Source organism: Loxodonta africana, chromosome 3 (genome assembly GCF_030014295.1).
Source record: "Loxodonta africana isolate mLoxAfr1 chromosome 3, mLoxAfr1.hap2, whole genome shotgun sequence".
NCBI classification, from domain to species: Eukaryota; Metazoa; Chordata; class Mammalia; order Proboscidea; family Elephantidae; genus Loxodonta; species Loxodonta africana.
Genome location: NC_087344.1, coordinates 164,810,617 through 164,829,960, shown reverse-complemented (window position 1 = coordinate 164,829,960; position 19,344 = coordinate 164,810,617). Strand labels below are relative to the sequence as shown.

At 44.5% G+C, this 19,344-nt stretch overlaps 1 protein-coding gene across 1 annotated transcript; it reads right to left on the bottom strand.

Moving 5' to 3' along the window:
- Positions 1 to 4,475: 4,475 nt before the first annotated feature.
- On the bottom strand, positions 4,476 to 19,254 carry WDR77 (WD repeat domain 77). The gene is made up of 10 exons (XM_003409407.4): positions 19,029 to 19,254; positions 18,593 to 18,778; positions 17,454 to 17,595; positions 16,904 to 16,953; positions 11,524 to 11,594; positions 11,308 to 11,362; positions 10,777 to 10,848; positions 9,872 to 9,980; positions 9,069 to 9,137; positions 4,476 to 8,219 (listed from the first exon to the last, which is right to left on the bottom strand). The coding sequence occupies exons 1-10, from the start codon at positions 19,141 to 19,143 to the stop codon at positions 8,060 to 8,062; spliced, it is 1,029 nt and encodes a 342-aa protein (XP_003409455.2). The 5' UTR covers positions 19,144 to 19,254; the 3' UTR covers positions 4,476 to 8,059.
- Positions 19,255 to 19,344: the final 90 nt, after the last annotated feature.

The following is a 19,344-nucleotide window of genomic DNA, read 5'->3' as shown; positions in this document are numbered from 1 at the left end:
GAGGTTTCCACGGGGCGCGTCGCCTATGTGTGCTGTCTGTGTGGAGATTGCCCCCGGGGGGTCTGGCACCCTGGAGTCACGGTCAGATCCTCCACTGCCAGCCTGGGGCGGTGCACTCCCAACTCCAAAATCAGTCGCTGCCTCCCAGGGACTGCCCGTCCCGCCTATCGCTTCGTCGCGCCGCTCCCGCGAACCGGCTGGGCTCCCCCCCGGCGTCAGCTCAGGCCAGCGGAGCAGCTCCCCGCGCCTGCGCAGCGACCGCGCTTCCCGGCTGGGACGCCACTCTCCCCGCTCCAAGACCCGTCACTGTCTCCCGGGGCCTTCTCCCACGGGCGCCTGCGCGAACCGGCTGGGCCCCCCCCCGGGGTCAGTTCAGGTGGGTGGAGCTGCTCCCCGCGCTCGCGCCCCGCCAAAATCCCGGCGGGACGGCTCCCCGGCTGGGACGCTGCTCTCCCCGCTCCAAGACCAGTCACTGCCTCCCGGGGACTTCTCCCACCGGCTGCGTTGCCACGCCGCCCGCGCGAACCAGCTGGGCCCCCTCCCGGAATGAGTTTGGGGGCCAGGGCTAGGCCCCTTGTTTGTGCCATCTGCCGCCCTGGGCTCTGCCCCAAATCGGGCGCTGAAGGTCACCTGACTGGTACGCTGGTTCCAGGCTCTGAAAACAATCGCTGCCTCTCCGTATTTGTTCGTTCTCCGTCTCTAAATCTGTGTTTGTTGTTCAGGGTTCGTAGATTGTTATGTATGTGATCGATTCACTTGTTTTTCTGAGTCTTTGTTGCAAGAGGGATCCGCGGTAGCGTCCACCTAGTCCGCCATCTTGGCCCCACCCCAGCCGTTGCTTTTTACCTGTTTTATTTTTACATACCCACCCGGATACTTGGAAAATATCCTTCCCTGTTCACACAGAGTTAGAGACATTTACAAATGTCTTTTACTTGGGTCACTGAAGAAATCTCACAGCACTGCAAGCCCTCTTTTACTTCCCAAAACTCATCTAGATGAAGCCAAGATCACTCACAGGAAGTGCTGTTGTTGTAACAACATATATGACCAAATTTTTCATGGTATTCGTGCAGATGAATTGGAAAAGTATAACTTGAGCAAAATCAGTTGCTTGAATGGAAACCCTGGTGGCATAGTGGTTAAGTGCTAGGGCTGCTAACCTAAAGGGATGGCAGTTTGAATCTGCCAGGTGCTCCTTGGAAACTCTATGGGGCAGTTCTACTCTGTCCTATAGGGTTGCTATGAGTCAGAATCAACTCGACTACACTGGGTTTTTTGGTTTTATAGCTGTGTAGCAAATTACCCCAAAGCTTAGTCAGTTAAATAAACAATAAACATTTGTCACAATTTTTGAGGGTCAAGAATTTGGGAGCAGGTTGGCTGGGTAGTTCTGGTTTGGGAGTTCTCATTAGGGTCAGATGTTGGTCAGTTGGAGACCGCAATCATTTGATGACTGAACTGGGTCTGGATGATCTGCTTCCAAAATGTCTCATTCATGTGACTGGCAAGTTGTTTCCTCTCCACATGGCCACGGCACAATTGTTCTTGACCAGTCCTCAGAAAACGGCAGCAGACTTCCCCCAGACAGAGTGATCCAACAAAGCAAGAGGGAAACTGCAAACCTTTTATCACTAAAATCATTTAATTCATTTTCAAGATAGTTCTTCCACATATTTTTTGTTTATTGTAATTTAGGTGAAGGTTTACAGAACAAACTAGCTTCTCATTAAACAATCACTACACATATTTTGTGACATTGGTTACTAACCCCACGACACGTCAACAACACTCTCCCTTCTCAGCCCTGGGTTCCCCATTACCAACTTTCCTGTCCCCTCTCGCCTTCTAGTCCTTGCTCCTGGGCTGGTGTGCCCTTTTAGTCTTGTTTTGTTTTATGGGCCTGTCTAATCTTTGGCTGAAGGACAAACCCCAAGAATGACTTCATTACTGAGCTAAAAGGGTGTCTGGGGGGCATACTCTCCGGGTTTCTTCAGTCTCTTCAGGCCCGTAAATCTGGTCTTTTTTTGCAAGTTAGAATTTTGTTCTACATTTTTCTTCAGCTCTGTCCGGGACCCTCTATTGTGATCACAGGCAGAGCAGTCAGTGGTAGTAGCTGGGTACCATCTAGCTGTGCTGGACTGTCTGGTGAAGGCTGTGGTAGCTGTGGTCCATTAGTCCTTTGGACTAATCTTTCCCTTGTGTCTTTGGTTTTCTTCATTCTTCCTTGCTCCTGATGGGGTGAGACCAGTGGAGTATCTTAGATGGCTGCTCACCAGCTTTTAAGACCCCAGATGCTACTCATCAAAGTAGAATGTAGAACAGTTTCTTTATAAACTATGTTATGCCAATTGAGCTAGATCTTCCCTGAGATCATGGTCCCCATAGACCTCAGCCCAGTAGTTCAGGCCCTCAAGAAATACGGATGTGTCTGTGGAGCTTCCATGACCTTGCCTTGTACAAGTTGTGCTGGCTTCCCCACAGTTACCACTTACGTATCTTCTATTGAGTGTTTTTCCATCCCCACCCTTCCCTCCCTCATAACCATCAAGGATTTGTGTGTAAATCTTTTCGTGGGTTTTTATAGTAGTGGTCTCACACAATATTTGTCCTTTTGTGACTCACTTATTTCACTCAGCATAACGTCCTCCACATTCACTCATGTTGTGATGCTTCACAGATTCATCGTTTGCACAGTATTCCATTGTGTGTATGTACCGTAGTTTATCCATTCATCTGTGGATGGGCACCTAGGTTGTTTCCATCTTTTTGCTATCGTGAACGATGCTGCAATGAACATGCGTGTGCATGTCTACCTGTGTAAAGGTTCTTATTTCTCTAGGATATATTCCTATGAGTGGGATTGCTGGTTCATATGATGTTTCCATTTCTAGCTTTTTAAGGAAGTGCCATATCATTAACAAAATACCGCGAGATGGATGGTTTTAAACAACATAAATTTATTTTCACAGTTCTGGAGGCCAGAAGTCCAAATTCAGGGCATCGGCAGGAATATGTTCTCTCTCTCTCTCTCTCTCTCTGTGTGTGTGCACGTGCACTCTAGGGAAGATTCTTCCTTGTCTCTTTTAGTTTCTAGTAGCCGTTGGCATACCTTGGTTGCTGAAGATGTTGCCTCATCGTCACATCTTCCCCTGCATGTGACTGTTTCTGTCCTTTTTTAGTAAGACAACAGTCATATAAGATTAGAACCTACCATACTCCATTATGTCGTTAACTGATAACATCTACAAGAAAAACCCTATTACCCAAATAAGGTCACATTTACAGGTATAGGCATTAGGACTTCAACATATGGGAGCACAATCCATAAGTCTACCAGACAGAAACCTAGCCCACATCACTGTAGAAGGGATTTACTGCTTCTTTTTTTTAACCCAGTTCCCTGATCTAAGTCAGTTCAGAGACCTAAATCTCTCAATTGTGAGGAGGCCAGGTCCTGCAATGTGGCTATAAGTATACACTGCGAATTTTATCCAAACATTTCCCAGACAATGTGTGGGGTAGGGTGACAACACTGGAAATGCCTAAAATGTGCAAGGGCATTAGACTTCGGCTCTAAATTTACTCTGATGCTCAGAGACTTGAAACACCAATGTGGCCTACTGACCAGATTAGGGGCTTATGAAGACCAAGGGTGTCACCCCAAGAATATGTGTCAACTTGGTTAGGCCATCATTCCCAGTATTGTGTGGTTGTCCTCCATTTTGATTATAATTTTATGTTGAGGATTAAGGTGGGATTGTACCACCACCCTTACTCAGGTCACCTCCCTGATCCAGTGTAAAGGGAGTTCCCCTGGGGTGTGGCCTGCACCACCTTTTCTCTCTCAAGAGATAAAAGAGAAGCAGAGTTGGGAACCTCATACCATCAAGCAAGCAGCACCGGGAGCAGAGCAGATGCTTTGGGCATGCGGGTCCCTGCACCTCAGAAGCTCCTTGACCAGGGGAAGATTGACATGGACCTTCCTCCAAGGCTGACAGAGAAAAAAAGCCTTCCTCTGGAGCCAACGTCCTGAATTTGGCCTTATAACCCACTAGGCTGTGAGAAAATAAATTTCTCTTGGTTAAAGCCATCCACTTGTGGTATTTCTGTTATAGCAGCACTAGATGACTAAGACAAAGGGTAGATGCAGTCTTGACCCAAGTCCATTGAGCAGTAGAATCCAGTGTGGCCATGAACATATCAAACTATAGATCAAATAGATTATTGTTTGGGATAGCAGCTTGGACTTTGGATGTTGACCAGCCCCTTCTCCTTGGGCATGTTACTTAACTGCTCTAAATTTCCCACATTTACAAAATACAAGTACTTGGAAACCCCAGTGGCATACTGGTTAAGCGCTACAACTGCTAAGCAAAAGGTCGGCAGTTCAAATCCACCAGGCGCTCCTTAGAAACTCTATGGGGCAGTTCTACTCTGTCCTATAGAGTCGCTCTGAGTCGGACTTGACAGCAATGTTTTTTGTTTTTTTTTTTAATTTCTAAGTAAATCATGAATTAAATGAGAGAGAAAGCATATAAAGAGCTTGCTGTTGTTAGGTGCCGTCAAGTCAGTTCTGACTCATGGTAACCCTGTAGGTGCTGCCGAGTCAGTTCTCACTCATGGTAACCCTTGTGTACAACAGAACGAAACACTACCCAGTCCTGTGCCATCCGCACAATCATTGCTATGTTTGAGTCCATTGTTGCAGCCACTGTGTCAATCCATCTTGTTGAGGGTCTTCCTCTTTTGCTGATCCTCTGCTTTGCCAAGCATGGTGTCCTTCTTCAGGGACAGGTCCCTCCTGATAACATGTCCAAAGTTAAGTGAGATGGAATCTCACTATCCTCACTTCTAAGGAGCATTCTGGCTGTACTTCTTCCAAGACAGATTTGTTTGTTCTGGCAGTCCGTGGTATATTCAATATTCTTCACTAACACCTTAATTCAAATGCATCAATTCTTCTTTGGTCTTACATAGGCAGCTGAAGAAAATCTGGGGAAATTTTAATTAGCTCAAAATTGAGATTAGAGTTTGATTACCCTTTTTCCGAACAAAATCAATTTCCTGCAGAAGTGATTCCAACATGTGGTCAGTGTAACCCACAAACTGGCAATAAGAAACTCACTGATTGGAAGCAAATTCTCAGCTTCTCCCACAAATGCTGGCCCTGCTGAGGTGCCCTCCCATTTCCCAGAATGCACAGAATCTTTGTATCTTATAGAAAAACTAATGTGAGTATATTTTGGAAATCTGTTATTTGTACAATAACTTAATTATTTTTTCTTAGTTTGTATACAGAAAGTCGTGATGTCAAGTAGCTACATTTCGAGAAATACAAATACAAAAGATACACTACTCATTCTGTACAAATGCAACAAGAAGCTGTCTTTTAAAAATCAGAACCCTTTACTTTCAGGTCTAGATGTGGCAAAACAGTTCTGGAGCCCTCTGAAATGGGACCTGGTTCAAGAAGAAGAAAAAATAATACCAGGGACCCTCTCCCCACCTTTAGCCGTTTCTCACATGCTGTCCAGAGGAAACACAGCTGGAGCCCCAGAGCAGTTCAAGAGCTTGTGTGTGTGTACTATTGTAATGCGATTGTGAACCAGTAGCAATTCGTACCTATTAACAAAGAGCCAAGCCCTCACTGTCCTGGGGGATAGGAGATACCTGGGGAATCAGTGCACTGTCTGATGCACCTGAAACTGTACTTTAGGCCTTCTGTACTTTTTGAGTTTCCAAGCACTAGCCAAGAGATGAGCCTCCTAGGCCCTGGAGGACCAGAGATCAGGAGTGGAATGTAGTGGGTTAGGTTAAAGAACTTCAAAATAAGAACACTAAAAATAGGGAAATGCATTTACTCCAGCGTTTAAGACACTTGAACCAGTGACATTAAATGCAAAATAAATGTTTGTATGGTTTCAAACAAATAAAAATAAAACAAGCCCACGTCCACCTGTCATCAGTAAGTCCATTCCGTGCTAACGCTACTGGTTAACTACTCTCACTTGAGTCAAGGACCTAGTACACACCCCTTATGGATTACACTTCTGACTGAGGTCCCCGCCACAGCGATCTTGTTAACCGGAACACACACACATTCATCCCAAAGTGATGGTCATTCCTACCGTGACTGTGATGTTAGCACATATCCATCTGAATTCAAACTAACATTTTCTAGGGTAAAAGATAATGCAGTTCTTCAAAGTATATGCTTTTCTTCTGTCATCACTTCAACCAACCACCTGGACACATGAACACTTCCTTGTATTCTTATCTCTTACACACAGGTCCTCTCTCCACCACTCTTTAAGTCCACAGGGAAAAGAGCTATGCAAATTTAATTCCTACTCACCCCACCCCCTCCTTACTTTCTCTAATTGACCACAAAACTTAAGGTTTTACCTCTGAGCAAGGCTTTGCAGTTTGTTAAGGTTTGAACCCCTGCTGAGAATTTGCATTTATAACAAGTTCCCAGAGGATGCTAAGGCTCCTGGTTCGGGACCAATTCTGAGAACCACCAGCAGAGCAGTGATTCTCAACATTTATTATACATAAGAATCACTTGGGGATCTTGTTAAAATGTAGATTCTGATTCAGGATATCTGGGGGCAGAAATGCAAATTTCAGCAGGGGTTCAAACAGGAACAAACCAGTTCAAAGCCCTGGATTCTACTTACCCATCCTGTTCCCTTACAAGTAGTTAGTTAAAAACAGTGGAAAACTATTTCCACCCCACCCCTGGTAGATCCTATGACTACAAATTCCCCTGCTTTTACTCCAAGGTAATGGTGAGAACAAAGAGTTTATGCCTGGCAACAGTGTGGCATGGAAGCTTAGATACATTTTCCCCAAATTCCTTCAAATTGCCTGTTTCATAATGTGATTTTAGCTTAAATAAATCTACAAAACTGAAAAATACATAATTGATTGCATTTCATTTCAATGCAATTAGTAATCAATCCATGAATTCTAAATGGTTACTTCAAGTGCAACTAGCCACTTGGGGGTAGTGGTCGGGGGAGAAGAATTTAAAAATGGGCTATAAATTAATACTCTGGTGACCCACATAAATCTAATTGCAGAGAGAACACACATGCTTCAAAAAAGAAAAGGCCAACAAAGCCTAAACTTTTTATTTGATCAACCAGTATTTCTGATTCTCTCCCTGATATCGGATGTCAAAGCCTTCAGAGTCCACAAATTCAGTATTCAAACTTCCTGATCCACATAGAAAGAGGCCCAGAGGTGGGAGTTCTGGACTCATGCTGGTTTTTTTTTGCAGCAAAGAGGGCAGAGATTTCTCTGCAATTGTCAGTTTTCAATCTTATTGAAATGCCCTTAACCTCTCCATCACCCCCACACTTTTTTCTACAGCATCTCACCTATGACAGAAAAACACTTATCGCTCGTATATGCAACTCCATTGATTCCACAGGCACCAGCCATACTTTTTGTTCAGCCAAAAAGTGGATTTCCAGTTCTGTTTGATGGCAAGGAGATGTGCGCAACTGTGACAACAACGTCCTGGCTCGACCTCAGGTGAGCTGGGCTGGTTTTACTGAATGGAAGTATTTCCCATGGTACAGGGGAATTAAACTCTATAAAAATAAATGAGCTCCTGCCTCATGAGTAATATAAGAGCTGCTTCCAAGAATCCAGGGATGCCCACATCCCATATACTACTCAGATGTGGCCAATTCCTCAGGCACAGCTACGTGGGAAGAATAACTCTTCTGTCAACTTTTTTTTGGGGGGGGTATACTTGGGGAAGATGTGGGATGGGTTTATTTTTACCCACTACCCATAAAAATAATTATACATCTACACACACACTCAGACACACAAACATATCCATTTTCAAGAAAGTTCTTCCTTCCTATGACTATAGGACCCCAGAATCCAGCCTCCCCAGACTGAGAGACGATGCCTGTTAACTGCACAGATCTAGTGATCAATACACTGTGTGAGGCTCTATGTTGTCTCACAAGCTGAGGGGGCAGGCACAAAGGGAGTGGATAATCATACAGGATTTGCTTTTGGTCTTAAATCCAACCTACTCGGCAACACTGTTAGGCCCAGGGGCTGGGACAAGTTCTAAGGGCACAGTGTGGTGGATGACTTGATGATCCCAGCCCACCGTAGTCAGGAGGGAGTAATTGAGTAGGGACCAAGTAGCATCTCTCACAAAGTCTCTGTGGGCTCGGCTTCTAAACCTAGAAAAGAAACAGAAGTTTGGACATGGTATAAACAAGAGGAAAAAGCAGATCTGGAGAAGAAAGCAAACCCAACACATCTGGGGTATATTTTTTAGGGTGTTTTATACACATTTCACTGGATGTATGGCCTCATCATCAGGATAACAGTGTAGTTATCCACAGTAGACTACATCAATTTTCCAATCCAGCCCTCTATTTTCAGAGATGAAGAAATGGTGGCTATAGTGAGGTTACTGATATATGGGCCAGGATCAGGAAGCAAATTGTGGTAAAGATGGGAGTATAATTCAGGTCACCTGCCCAGTGCCTTTTACCCTACCCAAACTCATCGCTGTTGAGTCAATTCTGACTCCTAGTGACCCTACAGGACAGAGTAGAGCTACCTCATAGGGTTTCCGAAGCTATAATTCTTTATGGAAACAGACTACTTCATCTTTCTCCCATGCAGTGGCTGGTGGGTTCAAACAGCCCACCTTTCAGTTAACAGCTGAGCACTTAACCACTGTACCATCAAGGCTCCTTTTTACCCTACAGTAGGTTGTATTTCACATATGTGGTTTTTTACGTGAACAGGGTAGACTGACCCCTTCTAGGAGAGAGGTGGAATGCCAGACTCAGACTCACTGCCCACATTCCTCCTCTAACAAGGATATAGCTGGTTGTGCGCCAGCCCCAGGAACAGGGGATGGTTAACAGTCCGTGTTGCTTCCATCACCCAGTCCCCTCACATGCAGATGGAAAATCCTCCCTCCAAGAGAAAGCACTTCACCGGAGGGAAGCAGGACCCAGCCCCCTGCTGTCGGCCCCTCCCTGATTCCTGATCACAGGATTCCACTTCGCACTTACACCTCGGAAAGGCCCGAGTCCAGCACAGCCAGCGAGCAGTCTTCACTGATAGAGGCCAGGAAGGGAACACTAGGAGAGGGAGAAGAGGGTTGTGAAAGCTAAAGCCCATGGATCTAAAGACAAAACCCAGACTGGGCTTCCCCGCTCCTCAGGGCCCACTAGAAACTGATCCAGAGCAGAAGGTGGCCTCATCACCACTCTGGATTAAGGTCTGGTTACCACTGAAGTCCACATTATACGTTGCAAGGAAAGATGGGGAAATGGAGCAAAGTCAAGGCTGAAGATCACCTTTAGCAGTAACCCAGAAACACCTGAGGGAAATAAGGCTTTTCCAACCACACAGTCCTAAAAACCTACAATATTAATCATTTTGGGCATTGAGCAGAAATGAAACCATATCTTAGCCATGTTCAGAGAGAGACTTCACAACCCCAAAATGACTAGGGGTCACAGGTACCTCTGATATTCTAAAACCTCAGCTAGAGTAGCATATGCTTTAAACCAGTTGCCACCAAGTTGGAATCGACTCATTCCAATCGACTCATAGCAACCCCATGTGTATCGGAGTAGAACTGTGCTCCATAGGGTTTTCAATGGCTGATTTTTCTGAAGTAGGTCACCAGGTCTTTCTTCCAAGAGAGTAAACCTGAACCTCCAACCTTTCAGTTAGCAACTGAGTGTGTTAACTATTTGCACCTGTCTGTGTTAAGGGCCTGCCTAATCAGCTGATGCTTAGCCAACATAAGCACCCCCCTTGCTCTTCCATTCATAGCCAGCAGGCCCCTGGTGACAAAGAACAGTACCTGTGTGGGGAGAACACCAGCCCAGTGACACACTGGGTATGCACAGCTGAGCTGAGGGCATAACTTGCGCTCTTGGTGTCCACAAGGGAGACAGTCCCATTCTCATCACCTATAGAGAAGACAGCAAGCACAACACAGTGGTTAAGAGCATGGGGTTTGGAGTCAGCCAAACCTGGATTTGAATCCTGGTTCCTCAAGCCTGGACCAGCTAATCACTCTGAGCTTCTGCTTCCTTTTCCGTAAAGTAGGAATAACTAGCTATTGGGTGGTTGTGAGGATTAAAGGATGAGATAGTTATTATTTTAACCACAAACTACATCACTACCTTCACAGCCTCATCACCATGATAGCACTGCAAGTATCCACAGAAAATACTCATTGCTGTATTCAAGAAGATATAGTGATCTACAGTAAAACCTGGGAAAGTCAGAACCTGTGTAAGGTGGAAACTGTCAGGGAAGGAAAAGTCAAATAGTTTCCACTAACAGAGGGCAATAGAAAAGTGATAAGACTGCACCCTGTCAAAGGCAGAAAACTTGCGAGACCTGGAAAAACAAGGCAGTCCCATTGAGTTCTGGTTCTCACAGGTTTCACTGTATTTGCTTTGTGGCTCACTGACTTCTAGCCATGCACGGAATACAGGAGTCCGTGTGAGCAATCAGGAAAGCAAATCAGCCAGAAAAAAAAAAATCATTATGCCCTTCAAAGCTAAACTAAAACGACTTTCGGATCATCCCTACCTCCTCACCCCTCCATTAACATAACTCATCAAGTGCCCAAGTGTGCTGGTAACTCTAGCAACCAGATCCCTGTGCACTACGGATACACATACATATATATATAGCTCTTTCTCTCTCATCCTCCCCTTTCCCAAAGTCAATACGGACTCTGACGTGCAGTCTTACCAAAGACGAAGGCTTCACTTTGCTGCGGATGCCAAGCCAGTGAGGTAGGAAGGTAGCCAGAGGCATTGCAGCCTGTAAGTGAGAAAAACAAGGGTCTGGGACAAGACTCATGGAGTCCAGAAAAAGAAGTTTCTCCAATGAACTCACGCTAAATCCTGGGAACACCTTTATTTAATTTCCCAAATCTTAGTAGGGCCATCATGGACTCATCCTTGAGCTTCATAGCCTACATTTACCCGTTAGCCTCCTGTTCTTTCTGGATATATGAGTCACAGGCAAGTTTCAAGCACAACCATGAAGACGATAACTCTGGCCCCTCTGCCCACCCATTTAATGAAGAAATCACCCACCCAACCAGGCCTTCCTCTTAGTACCCGTTGCACAAAATGGAGTTAGCAGAGCCTCAGTAAGAAAAGAGATTATGTCACTATGTCACAGTGACTGGGCATCTGACAACTTGGCCTCTGACTCTGGCCAAAGAAAGCTAAAGATTCCTAGCACCATCCTCCTATTACTGGCTCTCAGACTTACCCATCTGTGATGCTGGCTTGGGACAGCGAGTATCCCAGAGTAAAATCCTACTGTCCTAGAAGAATAAACAGGGGAAAAAAGAGGGGGTGGGTTTCACAACCCAAAAAAGCAGATGCTACCCAGGAGGTCTTCACGAGACACTCAAGTACTCTTTGGCCTTCAGAGAGCTTGGGTGTGGTTAAGGAGTGGGAAAGGAAGGGGAAGAAGCTGTCTCACCTCACTACACGACAGAAACATGGAGTCCTTGTGGGGAGAGGCAGCAACACAGGTGACCTGCCCAGAGTGAGCTGTAACGGAGAGAGAAAGAAAAACATAACAGAGAAGAGGCTGGGGACATTATAAAAAGGAGAGTCCAGATACCATTAAGCGGCAGGAGGAAAGGTGTGAGAAATAGGCCTGGCTTCATTGTTCAATTTAACAAATTTCTTAAAATTATTAACACAAAACCTAAAGGTTGATGGTTAAGAGTTGTAACACCTAAAAACACTTGGAGAATAAAGGTGATGAAGAAGCAATTAGGGGCTGAGTAATAGTGAAAAAGCTTATATTTAGCCCTCCTGATAGAGAGGCTAAATAATTCTAGAATAGCATTCTTCACACTGGAGTACACATACCTCTAGGCAGTATACAAAAACATTCCAGGTGGTTCCTGGATGCTAAAAGTTTTAAAGAAATTCCTCCAATGTTCTCTTTCCTTAAATTGGATTGAGAAAGTGTTTGCTATCTGCCAGTTCTTTTTTCCTACCTCTCCTTTCACAATCACCCTTCTCCCACTTGATAGAAGGAACTTAGACCTCTCACCTACCCTATAACTATCTATGGTGCCATACTCAGAGGTATAAAAACCTAAGGGTTCCAAACCAAGGGACTAAAAGGGATTGTCCCCAGGAGCCAAAGAGCAAAACTGAGAATTTCTGGATAAGAAACACGGACAGGGATGGACCTTATTTCACGCACAACACCAACAAAAGTGAGGCTGTCTGACTTAACCTATCTCTGTCTAATAATGAGAATTTAAAACTATGATAGATGGTTGTCAGAAGGACACATCCAACAAGTTTATCTGAATGTAAAAATGAAGTCAGAATTTTCCAACAGAAAGTTAAGTTCAACTTGGCCATCTGGTTTAACAATGAGTACTGGTTTTTGCCAGCTAGGTTACTTAGTAGATATTCTGCATAAATTAAATGGCTTTAATCTGCAAAGCCAAGGTTTTGATACAAATATGCTTAAGACAAGTACACAACAAATAACTGTCAGAAATTACCTCCTTTGAAAACCTTTTAGGTATCAATTTTAACATGTGTGGGGGGTACAATTATTCACAATTCTTTTAATACAAAAAGTTTGGAGGGTTACTGTTATATGTTAATCACTGGCTGGGGAAACCACTTTCTCTCAAGGAATTTAACCAGGCTTTCCAAGGTAGTCTGAAAGGGGCTCTGCTCTGAGGCAGAAGGATGGGATTCAACCACCCTCCACTGTTCTCTTCTAGCCCTAGAATCCATGGAAAGCCAACATGATGAAAAACCAGGAAAGTAATTGATTGCTATTGAAAAAAAGCATGAGGGAATATAAAAAATGAACACATGGTTCTTCTGTCCTCAAGGGATTCAGAATTCAGTGGTGAGAATAGGATATAACATGGCAAAATAGTACAACCACTGTGGAAAATGGTATGGTGCTTCCTTAAAAAGTTAAAAATAGAGATATCATATGATCCAGCAACCCCACTACTAAGTATATATCCTAGAGAAACAAGAGCTGTGATATGAATAGATATATACACACCCATATTCACTGACTTATTATTCACAATAGCAAAAGATGGAAACAACCTAAGTGCCCATCAACAGATGAATGGATAAACAAACTATGGTACATACACACAATGGAGTACTACACAATGTTAAAGAACAATGATGAATCTTTGAAACACCTCAAATAGAAGAACCTGGAAGACATTATGCTGAGTGAAATAAGTTAATCACAGAAGGACGAATATTGTATAAGACCACTATCACAAAAAGTTAAGAAAAAGTTTACACACAGAAACACTCTTTGATGGTTACCAGGGAGCGGAGGGGGAGGGAGGTAAAATTACTAACTAGATAGTAGACACATATTAACTTGGATGAAAAGAAAGGTGATACACAGTAAGGGGGAGGTCAGCACAACATCATCAAGGCAAAGGAAGACACTGGGAGGTACATAAGAGGCAACAAAGGTAAATATCACTACACACACAATCCTGCAATAATAGTAATAACAAATGATGATTTATGAGTGGGCACATAGGTAGATATGTAAGCTGAAAGGGTGTGGGATGGCATATGGGAGTAGATCCAAAAACATATCTAGGTTTGGCAGAGAATATCTCTACATACATATTTGTATGGGCTGCCAATATATCCATGTATATAGTAGAGCACACAGGGGGCACAGTCATGAAAACTTCTTAGCCATAACCAAACACCTTGAGACTGAGTCACTGAGTTGAGGGCTTAGGATCATAGTCTCAGGGGACATCCACGTCAACTGGCATAAATAACACAGTCCATAAAGACAATGTTCCCCATCCTACGTTGTTCAGTAGCAACTGGGGTCTTAAAAACTTACGAGTGGCCATCTAAGATACAACTATTGGTCTCATCCCATCTAGAGCAAAGAGTGAAGAAGATCAAAGACCCAAGGAAACAATCAGTCCAAAGGACTAATAAACATGAACCATAGCCTCCACCAACCCGAGACCAGAAGAACTAGATGACGCCCAGCTACCACTACAGAATGCTGTGATTAGATCACAATAGAAGGTACTAGACAGAGTGGGAGAAAAATGTAGAACAAAATTCAGATTCACAAAAAAGACCAGAATGACTGGTCTGATAGAGACTAGTAGAACGCCTGAGCCTATGGCCCTTAGACATCCTTCAAACCTGAAACTGAACCCACTCTTGGACATCACCTTTCAGCCAAACAACAGACAGGCCTATAAAGTGAACAATAACACCCATGAAAAACCCTCAGAACAATCACCCACACCAGACCAAGAGGGCAGCACTTGCCCAAAAACAAAGCTCAGAAGGCAGGAGAGACAGGAAAGATGGGAGAATGGAAACGGGGAACCCAGGGAGCAAGTAGGTAGAGTGCTGTCACATTGACGGGTATTATGGTTTGAATTGTGTCCCCCCAAAAATGTGTGTCAACTTGGCTACACCATGATTCCCAGTATTGTGTGGCTATCTACTATTTTGTGATCTGATGTGATTATCCTATGTGTTGTGAATACTAACCTCTATGATGTTAACAGGTCAAGATTAGAGATAGTTACGTTAATAAAGCAGGACTCAATCTACAGGATTAGGTCGTATCTTGAGTCAATCTCTTTTGAGATATAAAAGAAAGACGGGAGCAGACAGGAAATGGAATCTCCTACCACCAAGAAAGCAGAGCCAGGAGCAGAACATGTCCTTTGCCTTTGGTGTCCTTGTGCTGAGAAACTCCTAGACCTAGGTAAAGATTGATGACAAGGACCTCCCCCTGGAGCCAACAGAGAAAGTAAGGCTTCCCCTGGAGCTGGCACCCTGAATTCAGACTTCTAGCCCCACCATCCACTTGTGATATTTTAGTGCTAGATAATTAAGACAAGGGGATTACAACTAATGTCATGAAACAAAATGCATGTAAATTGTTGAATGGGAAACCAATTTACTCTGTAAACTTTCACCCAAACCACAAAAAAAAAAGTTTTTAAAAAAACCTGACACAAAGAACTAAAGAAAAAGGTGTTAGAAAACAGGTAGCAATAACCAGGAAAGCACAGGACATGTCTAAGAAGTAAAAGGCAAGTACGGTAGGCTTCAGGTATCAGCATTTTAACATTATTGTTTGACTATTTCCAAGTGGGAGCCCTAGTGGCACAGTGGTTAAGAGCCTGGTGGCTAACCAAAAGATCAGCAGTTCAAATCTACCAGCTGCTCCTTGGAAACCTTATGGGGCAGTTCTACTCTGTCTTGTAGGGTTGCTGTGAGTCAGAATCAACTTGACAGCAATGGGTTTGTTTTGGGTTATTTGCAAGTGACCTGAAAGTCCAAGACATGTATCAGTTTGTGATGTTGCTTTGTTACAAATCTGAATCATGCACTTTGGCAGTGAAAGGCACATAGCCATTGAATAAATCTCAGCGCTCACCAGCATCTAAATCTCTGAGTGAAAGATGTACTATACATTATAAGAACCATTTGGCTGAAAAAATGGCTCCCAAAATAAAGCCAACTGCCAGTGCTGTTAACGAAAGTGAGGACAAAAAGGAATATTAGAAGAAAATGATGACTCTTAACAGAAAGGTGGATCAATAAGCAATATCATGACAAATGCAGAAAAGACTGAAGTTGTCAAGGATCTCCTTTTACATGGACCACAATCAACACCCACGAAAGCAGCAGTCAAGAAATCAAACAACAGATTGCTCTGGGCAAATCTGCTGCAAAAGACCTTTTAAAAGTGTTAAAAAGCAAAGAAGTCACCTTGAAGACGAAGGTACGCCTGACCCAAGCCATGGTGTTTTCAATTGCCTCAAAAAATGAGTAAGGAAGACCAAAGAAAAACTGATGCCTTTGAATTATGGTGTTGGCAAAGAATACTGAATATACCACAGACTGCCGAAAGAACTAACAAATCTGTCTTGGAGGAAGTACAGCCAGAATGCTCCTTAGAAGAAAAGATGGCAAGACTACATCTCCCATACTTTGGACATGTTATCAGGAGGGATCAGTCCCCAGAGAAGGACATCATGTTTGGTAAAGTAGAGGGTCAGCGAAAAAGAGGAAGACCCTCAAAGAGATGGACTGACACAGTGGCTACAACAATGGGCTCGTGCATTAACAATGATTGTAAGAATGGCACAGGACCAGGCAGTGTTTCGTTCTGTTGTACATACAGTCACTATGAGTCAGGACCACCTCAACAGCATCTAACAACAACAACAACAGAAAAGCAGAATTTTTTATGGAAGTGATATTCCAAAGCTTGAGATTTGCAAGTTTCAGGGTTTATCTCTTGAGAATGTCAAGAATTTACTGTGATTAGGTTTAGCTAGCGCAGGGTACTTGAAGGAGAACTGACAGTAAAAGGGCTTGAATACCATGATGAGAAAGTGGGATTTTAATCTACAGGTCACAAAAAAATAATGAAAGACCAAAAGAGCAAAAGATCATAGATGGAGAGATGAGTGCCACTGCCCATGCACAGTAAAGCCTGCAAGTGAATGAAGGCATAAGAGACAGGAAGGTGGCGAACCAAATGAAAAAGAACTTGGTAACCAACTGATAGTGTGGGAATAGGAAGAGCAGAAGAGAATGGGAAGCTTGAGCCTGTGTGGCTAAGAAGGTGGTGAGGCCAGCGACAGAAACAGAGAAATTAAGAAAAGGGCAATGGATAGATATTGGGGCCTGAATTTAGTTTTGGAGGAAAATTATCAAGCAGGAGAATATGGAACTGCTGCCCTTGACATCCAAGCCAAGTTCAGAAAGCCCAAACAGGAGAATCAAAGTAAAATGGTTAAGGCCAGTACTGAAAGGGAAGTACACTCACTCACCTCGGTATGAGTTCAGTACCGTCTGCTGAACAAGGTCCCAAACCTTGATGCTAAGAAGCGAAAGGAAACAGACATTTAATCTTGACTCGGACTATCAACATAAAAACATCTGTTCGAACAAGTACTTTCGCTTACCAAAATGTCCCATTTTTCTGTCTTTATTTGCTGGACTTCTGCTATGGTCTATTACAATGGACAGCAAAATTTCGAAGGACATACATGTCATAATCGATCACCCCGAAGCAAAACCCACTGCTATCAAGTCAATTCCGACTCACAGTAACCCTGAAGGACAGGGCAGAACTGCCTCATACAGTGTTCAAGGCTATAAATCTTTATGGGAGCAGACTGCCACATCTTTCTCCTGTGGAGTCGGCTGGTGGGTTCGAATTGCTGACTTTTTGGTTAGCAGCTGAGCACTTTAACCACTGTACCCCCAGGGAATCTGTCACCAGGCTCTTATAACGACCCCGAAGCAATACTTAACGAGGTTATAAGACAGCAAGGACACACAAAACAGGCCTACAGAGAGGAGTGATGAGGGACCCACCAGAAGTCTTTACTACCGCTGACAGCTTGTGTGCCAGAGCTCAGGACGCTGACTGTAGACACAATGTCATCATGCTCATACTTGCAGAACTTGCTGACAATGAGTGTCTCATTCTCATCCAGCTCCCACAATTCAACAGCACCTGGTTGGGGATGGAGGGTGAGGAAAACATGGACTTGGATTATACCACGAGAGTACTTCACTTCTAGAACTCATGTAGTCTACTGTTACCAAACTGAGTACATTATTCCTATAAAAGCAAAGCCTATATAATTAGAGGGTTTAGTTAACTCCCAAGCTGCCTGGCTTTATGCTGGCATTACTGTTTTCCTAATAACAATTTAGGCAACTGGGTGGAGAAAGCCTCTAGAAAAAGTCAGGGCAAGATGGAAGGGTTCGTAAAATCCATTATTCTGCTTCCAGTGAGAAGATGTTGGAAAATCAGCTTCCAGGAGACAGGGATAAGTCTCCACAATTGTGCAGTACACAGTCTGGTGAGGTTAATCATGTGGATTTCCAACTATATAGACACTAATAAACATTTGCTGACGTATCTGTGTAAATGTCTTCCAGACTTTTAATAAATATTTGTTGAATAACTGAATGTCTTGCATAGTGGCTGGCTAAATACAGAAAATCCCAAAACGTTGTCTTGAATACTCAATGTTCAAATTCAACTGTAAGAGGTTCATTCTTTAATGCCCCACTTTTATCCTTCCATGAGATGCCTGACAACTCCCAAATTCGTCTTTTTTTTTTTTAATGCCAAAACCTTCATTGCTGAGCCTGACATTCAAAACAAATAAAGCAAAATGAAGACATTTAAGACAAAAACATCGAAAGTGACAGCACAGATTGGCTTCGACATCATCCTTAAAATCAGGGAACATTACCCTGTTGAGCAGGGTTTACAAGAAGAAAAATTATGACAATCCATTTCTTAAACATGTTATAGATTGTGGTAGGAAACCCCACCAGGTAATTCAGAAGCTTGTGAAAGATATTTCCCCCCCACAACAAAGTCTGCGTTTGGAGTCAACACCCTCAGGCTCCTCCAAGCACTGAATATAGGATGCCCAGTCCAAGCTGTACCCCGAGCGTCCAGTCCAGCCCGTAGGAATGAGGCGAAAGTGACTCACCCGAATCGGAAGCCACGAGGATACCTTTGTCCCCGACCCAAGTGAGGTCAGCCACTCCAGCCTCCGTCTGGACTCCGGCGGAGCAGAAGCCTTCGTTGGGGGCGGAACAAGGGTCCTTGAAAAGCCAGAGGGAGCCAGCCCAGCAGCGGCCACTCAGGCTGGAGGCCCCGAGCAGGAGTGCCCCATCTGTGGGAGGTACAAGCTGTCAGCGCGCCAGGGATGGAAGGACTCGTCTCCACGGCGACCACGCCGAGCAGCAAGCGCGGGCTGGGTCCGGAGCAAGAACGCGAGGCGGGGTTGGGAACTAAGCTCGGAAATGCGAGAAAGGGATCAGGATGGCAAGCGGGGCGGGGATGGACAGTGAGGGTCAGTCCTGAAGAGGGGGGGTGTCCTGGGCCGGGATGAGAGAGCTCCCAGGCCCGGAATCTCAGCTCACCGGACCGGTACCGCGCAGCCTCCAACTGCCGCTCCATACAGGCGGGCGCATTAGCGGGGAGGTTCCACTCGCGGGCCGCCGAGGGCACCAACGGAGGTGGGGTTTCCTTCCGCATCTCCAAGGTCCCAACTCCAATCTAGACCCAAACCCGACGCCGACCGGAGATTCAGCAGCCCTGCGGTCCCACGTGGTGCACTTCCAGGCCTCCGCCCCTTTCCCGAGGCTACAGCGACTCTACTTCTCGCGAGAATGGCTTCCTCTCTCAAGCTGCCGCCCTCCGGTAACAGGTTCTCGCGAGAAGAAACAGAGTCCAGCC

What these genes read in the sequence shown, in the direction of transcription:
- WDR77 (XM_003409407.4), bottom strand. Translation starts at nt 19,143, where the DNA reads ATGCGGAAGGAAACCCCACCTCCGTTGGTGCCCTCGGCGGCCCGCGAG. An exon ending in GGTACTGAACTCATACCGAG is followed by an intron (nt 11,595 to 16,903) that starts GTGAGTGAGTGT and finishes TCTCCGTTACAG; the next exon opens with CTCACTCTGGGCAGGTCACC. An exon ending in AAGTGAAGCCTTCGTCTTTG is followed by an intron (nt 9,981 to 10,776) that starts GTAAGACTGCAC and finishes TCTTCTCTATAG; the next exon opens with GTGATGAGAATGGGACTGTC.